The 13,538-nt window shown below is 40.7% G+C and overlaps 1 protein-coding gene across 4 annotated transcripts in view; it reads left to right on the forward strand.

Moving 5' to 3' along the window:
- LAMA2 (laminin subunit alpha 2) overlaps positions 1-13,538 on the forward strand; it is a 736,088-nt gene that overhangs the window by 470,341 nt on the left and 252,209 nt on the right. For all 4 annotated transcript variants that reach the window (XM_075597283.1, XM_075597284.1, XM_075597285.1 and 1 more), the window contains 3 exons: positions 1,415-1,594; positions 4,977-5,165; positions 5,253-5,380. In XM_075597283.1, coding sequence (XP_075453398.1) covers positions 1,415-1,594; positions 4,977-5,165; positions 5,253-5,380 — 497 coding nt within the window. The remainder of the gene's footprint in view (positions 1-1,414; positions 1,595-4,976; positions 5,166-5,252; positions 5,381-13,538) is intronic.

Here is a 13,538-nt window from a genome sequence, read left to right on the forward strand (position 1 = left end):
CCCCCAGGCCTCATCCTCACCAGCTCTCTCCCCTCCTCCTCCTCCTCATCAGCTCCGCCTCACCAGCAGCTCCACCTCACCAGCTCTCCCCTCTCATCCTCATCAGCTCCCCTTCACCAGCTCTCCCCCCTCATCCCCGTCAGCTCCCCCCTCATCATCATCATCAGCTCCCCCCTCAAATGCTCTCCCCCCTCCTCATCCTCATCAGCTACCCCTCACCAGCTCTCCCCCCTCATCCCCATCAGCTCCCCCCCTCATCATGATCAGCTTCCCCGCTCACCAGCTCTCCCCCTCCTCATCATCAGCAGCTCCCCCTCACCAGCTCTCCTCCCTCCTCATCATCAGCAGCTCCCCCTCACCAGCTCTCCTCCCTCCTCATCATCACCAGCTCCCCCTCACCAGCTCTCCCCCTGCTCATCATTAGCTCCCCTGCACCAGCTCTCCCCCCTCATCATCAGCTCACCCTCATAGCTCTCCCCACCTCATCCTCAACAGCTCCCCCTCACCAGCTCTCTCCCCTCCTCATCATCAGCTCTCCCTCACTAGCTCCCCCCTCATCTTCATCAGCTCCCCATCACCATCTCTCCCCCTTCATCCTCACCAGCTGCCCCGATCATCATTAGCTCCCCCTCACCAGCTCTCCCCCCTCATCCTCATCAGCTCCCCCTCACCAGCTCTTCCCCCTCATCATCATAACCATAAGCTCCCCCTCACCAGCTCTCTCTCTCTCTCTTCCCCACAGCTCTCTCTTCCCCGCAGCTCTCTCTTCCCTCAGCTCTCTCTCCAATGCCTACATTTGGCGGGAGGAGATAAGAGGTGTAGCCAGTAGAGGAGCTGTGGCAGCAGACACAGGCAGTTGTAAATACTTCCTGGTTAGACTGCTAGATGGTGTTCCTCCCCTGCCATCCTGCCCCGCTTTGCTGATTCTTCTACCAGCTTCTGTTTGCCGGGGTCCACCGCCACATACCATCTCCCCCGTCTGTCTCTATAGGGGAAGGGGAGAGAGCGGACCCCCCGAGAGTTTGGGCCCAAATCTATAGCTACCTAGTGTAACAGAATGAGCAATACAGTATCTAGAAGTAATCTTAAACTACAGTATAAGCATACTAGGGAAAGTTAATAGGTTTGTTGTTTGTGATGCATTTTAGGGGACCTATTAGATAACTATAGAGGATTTTAGGGGCCTCTTATTAGATAACATTATACTGTATAGAGCTTTTGAAACCTTGAAGGTTTCATCTTCAAGGAAAATGAGTCTATAGACACGAAGGAGGATGAATAAAGGTAGGACTAAGCGTGGATACAGTATATATATACAAGTAATAAATGATTACATCTGGGATGTAGTTAGGTGGGAAATAAATGTAAAGCATAAAAAACTTTAAACTCTTTCTATTTATTATGTGCTGTGAAGCTAACTTTGAAGCCAGAACAAACAGTGCTTCCACTGGTGGACTTTACACATCAGCACAGGACCACAAAAGGCGTGATCTTTCAGCACCCCGAAATCATTGCAATTATTGATCAAGTGAAGCAGGACCTGCACTCCGAGCCCTTTTATTGGAAACTTCCACAACAGTTTGAAGGAAGAAAGGTAAGATCTGGCTCAGCCTCAAATGTTTGCTTAGCACGTACAGAGCTGCCAGCAGGTAGGAGAGCTGGGCCTCGAGGGGCTCCAGCCGGGGCTGCCCGCATCAACATTTCAGGGGTTTATCCTCACAGTACTGGCCGCCCATGCATTATAAAGACTAGATATACTCAAATGTTTTGCACGCCTAATCGAACTTTACGAATTGCCCCTATTTTAATGTAGTGAAAAAGTTGTACTTTACCCACATCGGTAGTTTTCTAGTATGAAAAGAAGTAAAGTAAAAGGAAAGTTTTACCAAAAGTATTGAAAATTTGTCATCATCATTGGCCTGCTCAGGAGAGGACAAACAAGTCCCCACTGGTAGAGTGGAACTGATTGTAAAAAAAGAATGATATGTTACTGGCACCACGCAAAGTGGCTTAGAAAGATAAACCACCTATGCCAAACTAACACATGTTACGGTTAATGCTAGTGTAAGCGAGAGGGAAGAGGATTGTGCTGCTGAGGAAGAGAGGATTTGACAGGCTTCAATTGCTGGATATGCAAGGGCACTGTCTGTGTCTCTGTGCCAGGCAGCTCCTTGTGACCTTGGGCAAGTCACTGTGCCTCAGGCATCAAAAACATAGATTGTAAGCTCATCTGGGCAGGGACCATGCCTGTAAAATTCCTTTGTGCTCCATACCGCGCTCTATACTGTAATTGTGATGGTCTGTGCTATAGCAACTGTTCATGGTGTTGGTGCAAGCAGCAATGAAGATGATGATAGTCAATCACTCTGAGTAGCAGCCAGCATTGGCCTTCACACCTAGCAGCACCGGTGCTCCTGTTATTTGCAGAATCTCTGAGGGAAAAAAAATTATTGAGTTCTCAACAAACAGAAAACGTAAATGAGTCAACGTCGATATTAAACCAGATAGTGGTAGACGAAGGTACAAAAGAGAGTCCGTCATTGAACACCCTTATTTCTTCTTGGCTAAGTGTTCTACGTCCACTCCCACATTGTCTTTCATAAATGTACCTACGCTTCAAATCTATCATACCAAGCAAAGAGATTCCTGTGGTTAATCGAGCGAGTCCTGAATAAACTTATTTTGCTTTCTATCCTATGTCTCTTTCCCTAAAGTTCTGTATCTTCTTATGCAAATTTCTATTGATCTTATTTAAGTCTCCCAGAGAGTCTGTTACAGCTCACAAATGTGTCTTCCCCCCCCCCCCCCTCTCTCGTTTTTATTTCCTGCTGCTAGAAAAATCAAATGAAATGAACACTTGTTCAATATCTTACCCCATTTGGTGTTAACATCCTAATCATCCTTACAGATATTTTGGTAAAGCACAACATATTCCCTATACTGTTTGAATGCATTGTTTTTTCCTTACATATTTGAAACATAAAGATAGCAAGGTGAGGTAGCTACTGTACTTCATTGAATCAATCTGTCAAAATAGTAATGCAGGGTTATGATTTAAGAATACTATAGTCAAAGGACTTGGGCAATACTGTACAGTACATGATATGCTCTTGTTCAGTGTTTGCGTTTAAGCAGGTTAATTTTTGTTAACATACTGTAACCCATGTTTACAATTTAATAACCTTATTTCATAGCAGTTTATTCTTTTTTGGCAATATAGATGTAATGATCTTTTTGTTTTGTCTTTACTTTTCCCCCATAACATTAGAATTTCAATTAGTCACATTAAATATGCAAATATTAAATATACTAATTAGTAAAGGAAGATTTGGGCTCTTTTGCCCACGGGTAAAATATGCTATTTCAGTAGGCTTTTATATAATAATAATAATAATAATAATATCATGTTCTTGTATAGCGCTGCTAGTTTTACGTAGCAATTTACAGAGACATTTTTGCAAGCACAGGTCCCTGCCCCGTGGAGCTTACAATCTATTTTTTGGTGCCTGAGGCACAGAAAGATAAAGTGACTTGCCCAAGGTCACAAGGAGCCTCCTTCAAACTCAATGCCAGTCAGTGTCTTTACTCACCGAACCACTCCTTCCCCCATATCACTTAATTTGAACATTAACAACTTAGTGACTTTATTTCGTTTGGTGTGTTGGCCTGTTTTGCTGTAAAAATTGAAAGCGCAGAACAGTATTTGTTTTATATCTGAGTACAGTTTATAGCAAAATGTTACTAGAAAATGTTCCTGAGGGTGGGGAGAGATGTAGCGCCAAACAGTGATGTTTAATAAATCTAATGATAGTGACATTGAACATTGTGTTTTTCAATTACTGTACAATTATGTCATCTTAATTTAAAAACAGCTAATCAGATTCCACTTTGACTTCCCATCAAGTGGACCAAAATGATAGCTTAGTAAACCTTCATTTTCAATTGCAGCTGTACTATGTGCTTAGTTTGATTTTCAAATTGAATGTACTAGACAATATTGATTTACCAAGACAACATGCTTGATGTATGATTCTCTGTTGAATATTACTATGATTACAGGCTGACTGATATCTTTTAGCGTCCTTGAACATCAACTTGTCCTCTGCATTAAACTTTGGGGATATTAATGTGCTTACAATAAGTTCTACAAACACGTACATGTTTTCATATCATATAAGCATTCCATCTATAACCAACACATTGCATCTATAACCAACATATTGCTTCCAGATGTATAGATTTTAATTACAATTGTCTGTTTTATTGGCTGCAAATTTCAGGGGAAAAATAATAATACATTTAACATAATTGTAGCATTTGGGTGTCATCTTGATGCATAATCTGCATTATGTGTTTTGACATTCTAATGAAAACTTTGGCCCATATACTATGTGGTGCTATTCATAAGATACTGAACCTTCTGGAGCTGGAAGACACTTTACAGTGATTTCAAGTGACTAGTCTGTAAGGTGTGTTCTAGCAGTAAAAGGTGTCTTATTTTAGAGCACAGGTTAGTAAATATGACCTGTCATGTTTTAGCAATGGAAGAAAATTACGTTGATTTCTCTGTTTAAAAAAAGTAATGTGCATTTTTTATTTTTAGTTCGTTCCAATAAAAATATTTAATATTTATCAAATACTCACCACTTTAATATTTTAATCATCACATATCAATCATTCGGAGATGAATGTTTCCAGAAGTTTAGCAATATTAATTCTCTGGTAAGACAGCACCTGCTGCCATGAGGTGCTTACAGTTTTGGATGTTTGAATTAGGAACATTGCATTAATGATGACAAACTAAAATTGCAGTTCTGTAATCTGAAGAAAAAAAAAACCTCATTACTGTCTCATCCAAGATTAAATTGCACCAGAATCACAATATGTGAAGAAACATTAACCACTGTCATAATTTCCACACTTCTCAACACTTGGATTCCATTTAACCATTAACCTCTGGTCTTTTCATTGTAAAGATAACAGCTTATGGAGGCAAACTGAAATATGCCATTTACTTTGAAGCACGTGAAGAAACTGGCCCTTCAACCTATGAACCACAAGTTATCATAAGAGGTGGTCCCTCCACAAATCATAGGATCATAGTAAGGCATGTGGCTGCTCCTCAAATTGGCCAGCTGACAAGACATGAAATTGAGATGACAGAGGTAATGAAACGATATATATCTTTGTGTCTGCAATGGATCTATCCAAATTCTGTGCATTAAGACCCTTTTTTTGGCTATTTATTTCAGTACGACTGGAGGTATCTAGGATCTGTGGATGGAAGACCTGTTACTCGTGAAGACTTCATGGATGTTCTATATGACATTCAGTACATTCTCATTAAGGCTGCTTATGGCAGTGTATTAAGGCAAAGCAGGTAATTACTTTTATATATTTTTTTTACAGATATAACATTTTGACTCTCACAGGGAGATTAGGACATTTTTACACAATGTTAACAAACTATATTTCCTTAAATGTTATAACAAACTATTTTACATATTATAGGAGCACACATTTCCAACTGCAACAATAGTATTCAAAAAGCAACCAGTGCTGTACCTTATTTTTACAGTAACAATGTATGTTATCAATTAAAAACGACTACAGTCGCCACTGTTTGAAAGCATCTGATCAACCATTGTGCATAAACATCAATTCATACCAAGTCATTGTAGTATATGTACTTTATTCATACATAATTATATTCATACTCTCATTGCAATTCTAATCATTCTACAGTATCTTGTGGATCACTGAGAATTTGTAATACAGGTTTTTGTTCCAAAATGTGAGTGGATAAAGATTAAAATGGAATAAAAGCAAGGTTACCTAAGTTATAAATATTACTAATATATATATATATTTTCAATATTATTATCAATCCAGAATAATACTGTATGTCTTTTAATAGCGTACAAAAAGCTCACAAGTCAAGGTGGCTAAAGATGTTTAGAAAACATTTCTACTTTCTGGGACATATTTTTGTCCCAGGTGGATTGCAATCATTCCCAAACTTGGTGGTTAGAAAAATATCTGACAATGCTCCAGTCTACAAAATTCCCAGATAATCATTATTCTCTCATTTCAATTATGAATCTTAAATGCCACAAGAGTCTGAGTGTTCATGAAGAAATCAGAGCTGCAGTACTTTACTGCAAACTGGCATGAAGCAATCAGAAAGCAACTCTCAACAGAATAAATCAGCCCCAATGTCAAATTAATCACAAAGTAGCAGAAATTGTAATTTTTTTCCCCTGCAAAAAAACCTGTGTTGACGAAGTGATTTATATATTCATGCAAGCCTTGTGTTTTATTCCTCTAATATTTCTCTTCTTTTAACATAAACTAAAAAAAAAAAAATTGAGACAAGATTTGTTTTGTTTTTCAAGCGTGCATAAAGGAATAATAAATGACAGCAGCTTGGATTGCAATTGGGCTCTCCATTTCGGTTTTAATTATTTAAAAATCTCAAACAGTGATTGGAAACCAGTTAGGTTGATTCCCTGAAGACTTCCGCTATGCAGAAAGCAAGTTGAAACCTGCCTTCAGAGAGCCTCTCAGACAGGCAACAAGTAGCTATGTGCTTCCAAAGTTTATTATTATGTAAATTCAGCTCTCAGGTTGTAAATAGTCTGCTGTACACAAACCATTTCCTTGGTCCTGAAGATGATGGAAAGAGATTTTTCATTAAATGTACAGAGACTTCCATCTAAAAAGCTTGTCTCGCAGTTCTGAATAAATATTTATATTGGTAGCTTTGTCTTTAACCATTTTCCCCACAAGAGATGGGACGTGTATAAACAAACATAGTTTTCAATCAAAAGTCATTTGGTATCAATTTGTTTGGTGTGTCTCACTTTATGCAAAATAGCACTTTGACAACTCTATACTCACTCTGACGTATTAACAAACCAAATGCAGGGCACCTATTCAGTAGAGTAGATGGATAACTATTAAAGTAGCAATGGCACTTAATAACTGGCACTAAAAATGCCCATCTTGGCTGGTACACCCCTATCCATTAAACCTCCAGCTACACCAAATTGTAAAGTGTTTACTTGTTCTTGGCATGTCTGCTTTAATACTGAATGTCTACTATTGAAGTTCAAGAACAATACAGGTCACATTCTTGCACTTTGTGCTTTAGAGTAAACACATTTCGGTAGAAATACTTCCTTTGAATTTCAGTATTTCCACTCATTAAAAAAGTTATGGTGGGTAAAAAAAAAGTGACAAAAACCCTCCGCCATGCAGTGTACAGCAAATAATAATACCTTGTGTTAGTACATTTGCATGTCTCAGACAGGTCGGCAACCCTGTCTTTTCCCATTATCGCTTAGTAAACAGTGCTTCCGTGGCAGCCAAGGATTCTGGGTAATGACATGTAAATGAGCACTTAGGGAGTCACTCTTTACTTCTTGTCCATTTGAATTGATCCGTATAAGCTATGCCTGGCGTATTACACAGCTTTTAGCACAGCCTGTTCGCAGCATGCCTTCACAAAGCACTTCAGCTGTCAAATCCTGAGGAGTGCGCTGCAAGAGGAGGAGGCGCTAGTCTTGACCAAGTGACTGGTGACTTCAGCCAGAGGAGAGGTAGATCGCGTAAGGAAAGGCCTCTACTGAGTTTGGTTGCCATAGCAACCAAAACAACACAAAACAATACAAATAAAAATATTATAAACTCCACAGCAAACCTTGTTAATGTTTAACAAGAATATATATGTAGAACTCAATTTTACCAAAATCGTGTTTGCCCCTTTGATCTTTATGATGGGCACCTTAGTGCCACTGAACTTCCACGATTATGACTATGTAATCTCTTCGCTAACGATCACATGATCACGACTACACAACTAGTCTAGAAAACCCCTAGAAAACAAGCTTTAATAGCATGATGTAGCCAATATTCCATAAGGTCCCCTGGAATGCCAACCCTTAAGACGTACCTGGTATGTAATAAGGGTAGCGAAAGGGATAATGCATTATTTAACTGTGTCACCCACCCAACATCTCACATTACACACACACACACACACACACACACACACACACACACACACACACACACGCATATAGCTCTCTTCATATATAATAACACAATGGCGGGGAAAGTGTGATCCAGCCATAGAATAGATTGGTTTGTTTTAGACAAACAAAATAACTTTTCCCCCAGTATGTGGGCAACCGCAAACGAGATAGTAAAAAATAAGATTCCTGCTTTCCAAATTTCTTTTACTGTTGACATCTATTTCTGTAAGGAACACAACCTAATGGTTTGGGATTTGCAATTTTTTCTTTGCTCAATATTTTATCAATCAAACTGTCAGTATTTCCCCTCTAGCTGCTCTGGCTGAGCCTTTCCATATGAGGTTTAAAAAAAAAAAAAATATTGTCTATTCCAACTGCAAATAATTGTTCTAGCTTCCTGGCAAAATTAACTATTTGCAGTTGTTTCCCTATTTAAACAAATCTTGTTAAGCCTGAGAGTTACATGAACTAGCTTTTTCGACTTTTGCATGATGAAAAGTTCTTGATTTGTAAATGTAGCTGTAATTGCCTGATTTACTCAACAGCAGCAATTATTACCCTGCAATATGTGTAGCTTTGTGAATATGTCATACCATAGCCAACTCATACCAGGTCAACAGTGCTATAATTATCCAAACCAGTGCTATTTGTAGATCTTACTCTATTAATCCAGTACCGCATCATTATCGCACCGTTGAAGTGGAGTTAGTTAGCAACATTTGGCTCAGTAAATTAAACACCATCTTATGCACAATGTGCAATTTTGTCATTATCCCTAATTCTTTCTTAGATGTAATCAATTTAAATATATTGCAATGAATACAAATGAGCAGTGAGTGAGAACATTCTGTATTCATGAGGAGACATGTCTCCTTACAGTAGGGCCACTGTGCAACATAGATGACCTGTGGAGCTAACATTGTTGCATTTTTGTACTGGTATGTAATATTCCATGTTAATTATACATGTGTCTGAACTTACATATTATTGATATTCAGTAGCTGTTGAAATAAAAAATGTTTTCGTAGCTTGTGTGAAATAATGAATTCTGGCATAGCCAGAGCTTTGGGATGTGTCATATGTAGGGTAACCATCTGGAACCTTGTCAACAGGACAGGTTGATTCAGATCTATTTTTTTTAAAGTTATTCTCTGAAATCATTATGAGTTTTATAGTCTCTCTCTCCCTCCGTTTCTTCCTCTCCCTATCTCCCCCTATATATATATATATATATTTTTTTTTTATATATGTGTATATATATTGTGACAAACGCCCCTCTTTTGTAGTGCTGACGTCTGTCTGGGTTCTTCCCGACACAGTCTTCTAGGGTTAATTATACAACAAACAGGATCATGCAAAGTATTATGCTGCTTAACTCAGGCTTCTGCCTGCTTTATTTTCATCCAAGTAAGGTACTGCAGCTTTAACATGTGTAGGTTAGAGGTACTCAGATACTTTCATTCAGCAGTTCACACATTTTAGTGTTACAATATTTCCCACACTGTTATTTCAAGAAATAAAACCAAAATCATATAAGCAAATCCTATCCCTTTCAGGGATCTAACTACACATCAGAATCAGTCTCTCTAACAGCTGCTGGCCAACTAAACTGGTTCCCCAGCTTAAAACAATGCTCTCTCATTTAGGGACACAAGATACAGCACAGTCTTTTAGCAACAGCAGTAACCATTTGTTTGTCTTATCTGTTTGGGGTGTCCAGGCAAATCCTCTGGTACTGTGATACGTGGAGAGGCCGTCAACCTCGATACTGGATGCAGGAGAGTAGCGACACCCCCAGCCCCCAGGCTCCAAGGAGAGAGAGTCAAATGCAAAACCTCTCTGCTCTAAATACCTGTGCATGTGATTAGAAGAGCAGGTGAGGGAGAACTAGAGCCATTGTAATCTGTGGTCTGGATTTTCCATCCAGCTGCCTGAGTTAATGGGAAGCTGTGGAACGGATCATTTTTAGCTATTCCTGCACTTTCTGCTCTAAAATGGGGCAGAAAGCTGCCTAACATCTTTGGACTATGTCACATATCCCCCTCCCCAGCTCACACCTACTGGGGTGAGCGGCCATGGACCTCACTGGGGTGAGCGTCCTACCTGAAATGCTTGAGCTAACTGCTCAGTACAACATTAAGTATTTACATGACACGAATATGAACTTCATTATAAATTTACCAACCGAAAAGGGCATTTTTTTTTTTTTCCCATATTGTAAGCTACCAATATTTTTTCTCTTATACTACAGCCTTGTAATCTTAAGGGCCATCAACCCTGTATATTAATTTGTAGTTTAGCTACATTTTCAACACAGAGAACCAATATAACATTGTAATATTGACAAAATGCTTATTTGCATAGTTAAGTCCGTGACATAGTCCACACGTGTAATAAAAAAAATAAATCGGTCAGTTCCCCCAAACATTTTTTTTTTTTTTTTGACTTCCAGTCTATTGCATCCTTTGACTTTATTTCATAGCCCGCTGCAACCTGCAAATGACTGGACTGTTTCTTTAGCTTCTGATGAGACCCTTGGACCAGATTCTCCTTGGCTCCACAGTGTGGTCCAGATTGGTGAGATATGGAACTATTCAGGCGCCGTGTTAACCTTCGTTGTTTTTTCTTTTCAATCTTTGATTTCCCTTTTGTGGCCATTACCAGGCCTTTGGGTTTTGGAGACCTAGTTGCCTCTGTACAAACGTAGTCCATATTAACCATGTCATCAGGATCTGTCAACAAGTTTGTTTTTTCAGGAACTGCCACCCACTTGGCTAAAACATCTTCTGTGTTGTCCTGGGTGTGTCCACTAGTTTGATAATCTTCTGGACAACGTAAATGAAATTGAGGATCTGGATTTTTGAATCCCAGATCAGGGAGTATATTCTCAGGAAGGTGCCTATCTGTTTCTGGAATAACAGCAGCACAATCAAAGTCAATTCTTTCTCCTTCCTCTTTGTCATCAGTGAGGGCATTGAGTTTACTTTCCCTGGTCTCCTTTTGTGACCGTGTCTCTTTTAGCCTTGGAATCTCTTTCTCCAACTTCATCTTTATAGCAAATCGTAATATTGCAACAGCATTGAAGATACACGTATAGGAACGTACAGCTTGCTTGGTTAGGAGGTAGGATTGATAGCCCGACTGAACCACTTTAGCCGCTTCTCCCATGTCCGTCATCTGTTTCAGAGCGAGGTTTAACTCTGTTTCATTTTCTCTATTCTTGACCTGCAGCTGCAGGTGCTCCTTCCGGGTCTTGTCCAGCTCCAGCTGCAGCCGGGCCCCCTCATTTGCCGTGTGGTCCAGCTGCTTGTAGATATCGGCCATCTCGCTTTTATAGCGCAGTGTCAGGCAAACCACCTGACGGACGGACACCTCCTCTCTCTTGGCGCACTGTATCTCGCGCTCAGCCATCTGCTTCTGCAGCTCTTCAACCTGATCGTGCCAGACCTCCCTCAGGGTCTTCACCTCTTTCTGGTGCTTGCTCTGGGTTTGCATCAGCGCCTCCATTTTTTGGAGCTCTGCAGTTTGTGTCGCCTGGATCGCCGCTGATTCTGTATTCTGCAGTGCTTCCTGCATTTCTAACTTTTCCTGGATCAATTGCTTCTCCACTTTTTCTGCTTGGTGAAGCTTCTCATCACCTTCACTGATCTGGTCAGTCAAGTCTGAATTTTTCTGTGTCAGACTTACATTCTCTCTTTTTACAGTCTCTAAATTACTCAGGGTATTCTCATAGGTTTTCTTCAATGTACACAGCTCTGTGCTGCGAGCGTAGACCTCATGGCGTGAGAGTTCCAGCTCTGCTTTAAGCGCGCTAGCCTCTTGCCGAGAAACCCCCAACTCTGTGATGAAGTTTTGCACATCTTTCTGGGACATCTCATAGCATAGTTTCCAGTCAGTTCTTGTTTTCTTTGATTCGCTTGGCTCTCTGCCTATGATGGTAGCAGTAGCCTTTGTCATCTCTAGGCGTGTCGTCATTCCTGGGACGATTGCGCCAGGCCCTATGGGCTGTTGCTCATCTCGGCGCCTTTCTGACGCATGTCCTGACAGTGCAGGTTCAAGTGGCTCGGTCACTTCCCCTGTGACTTGAGGAACAGTTTTCTTTCTTTTTGCTTTATTAGCTCCAGAGATATCAGTGGTACTGGGCACACACTCACTGTTATCAGCTTCCACATCTTGCTTGCACTCACAGGGCGTTGCTTGCTTTTGCAGCTGTTTGTCTTTGAAAATTTTGGGGCACACATCTTCCATGTGACCTACTTCACGACAGGCCCAGCATACTAAATTCATCTGTGGGTACGGCTCTCCTCCAGGGTCGTGATCATAGTATGGCCTGAAGGGACACTGTTTTGTATGGTTACGTACATTACACAACAAACATTTCACGTCGGCCATTTTAGAAACCCGGCAGGGACAATTTGCTAGCTGCAATTTCACTTACTTCAGCAGCTTACATACAGCACTTGCTAGCTGCAAATTCACTCACTTCAGCAAAAGGCATAAGCTTTACAAACAGCACTTGCTAGATGCAAAAAAATTTTTTCTCTTCAGCAAAACATTTTGGTTTTCTGTTTGGGTTCAGGGTGCTATTGCATCCACACTTCGCACATTCTCTGTGTATGCTAGAAGCACAACTGATATACACAGCGGGACAGACTTCACTCATAGCATCTGTACTTTAGTTCAGCTGGGCGGCCATTTTAAACCCCCGCATTTATTTGCAAACCCACAGACTTTTTAGTGTCTGCCCGCATTCTCCACCATATGTGACAAACGCCCCTCTTTTGTAGTGCTGACGTCTGTCTGGGTTCTTCCCGACACAGTCTTCTAGGGTTAATTATACAACAAACAGGATCATGCAAAGTATTATGCTGCTTAACTCAGGCTTCTGCCTGCTTTATTTTCATCCAAGTAAGGTACTGCAGCTTTAACATGTGTAGGTTAGAGGTACTCAGATACTTTCATTCAACAGTTCACACATTTCAGTGTTACAATATTTCCCACACTGTTATTTCAAGAAATAAAACAAAAATCATATAAGCAAATCCTATCCCTTTCAGGGATCTAACTACACATCAGAATCAGTCTCTCTAACAGCTGCTGGCCAACTAAACTGGTTCCCCAGCTTAAAACAATGCTCTCTCATTTAGGGACACAAGATACAGCACAGTCTTTTAGCAACAGCAGTAACCATTTGTTTGTCTTATCTGTTTGGGGTGTCCAGGCAAATCCTCTGGTACTGTGATACGTGGAGAGGCCGTCAACCTCGATACTGGATGCAGGAGAGTAGCGACACCCCCAGCCCCCAGGCTCCAAGGAGAGAGAGTCAAATGCAAAACCTCTCTGCTCTAAATACCTGTGCATGTGATTAGAAGAGCAGGTGAGGGAGAACTAGAGCCATTGTAATCTGTGGTCTGGATTTTCCATCCAGCTGCCTGAGTTAATGGGAAGCTGTGGAACGGATCATTTTTAGCTATTCCTGCACTTTCTGCTCTAAAATGGGGC

Source organism: Ascaphus truei, chromosome 4, assembly GCF_040206685.1.
Source record: "Ascaphus truei isolate aAscTru1 chromosome 4, aAscTru1.hap1, whole genome shotgun sequence".
NCBI lineage: Eukaryota > Metazoa > Chordata > Amphibia > Anura > Ascaphidae > Ascaphus > Ascaphus truei.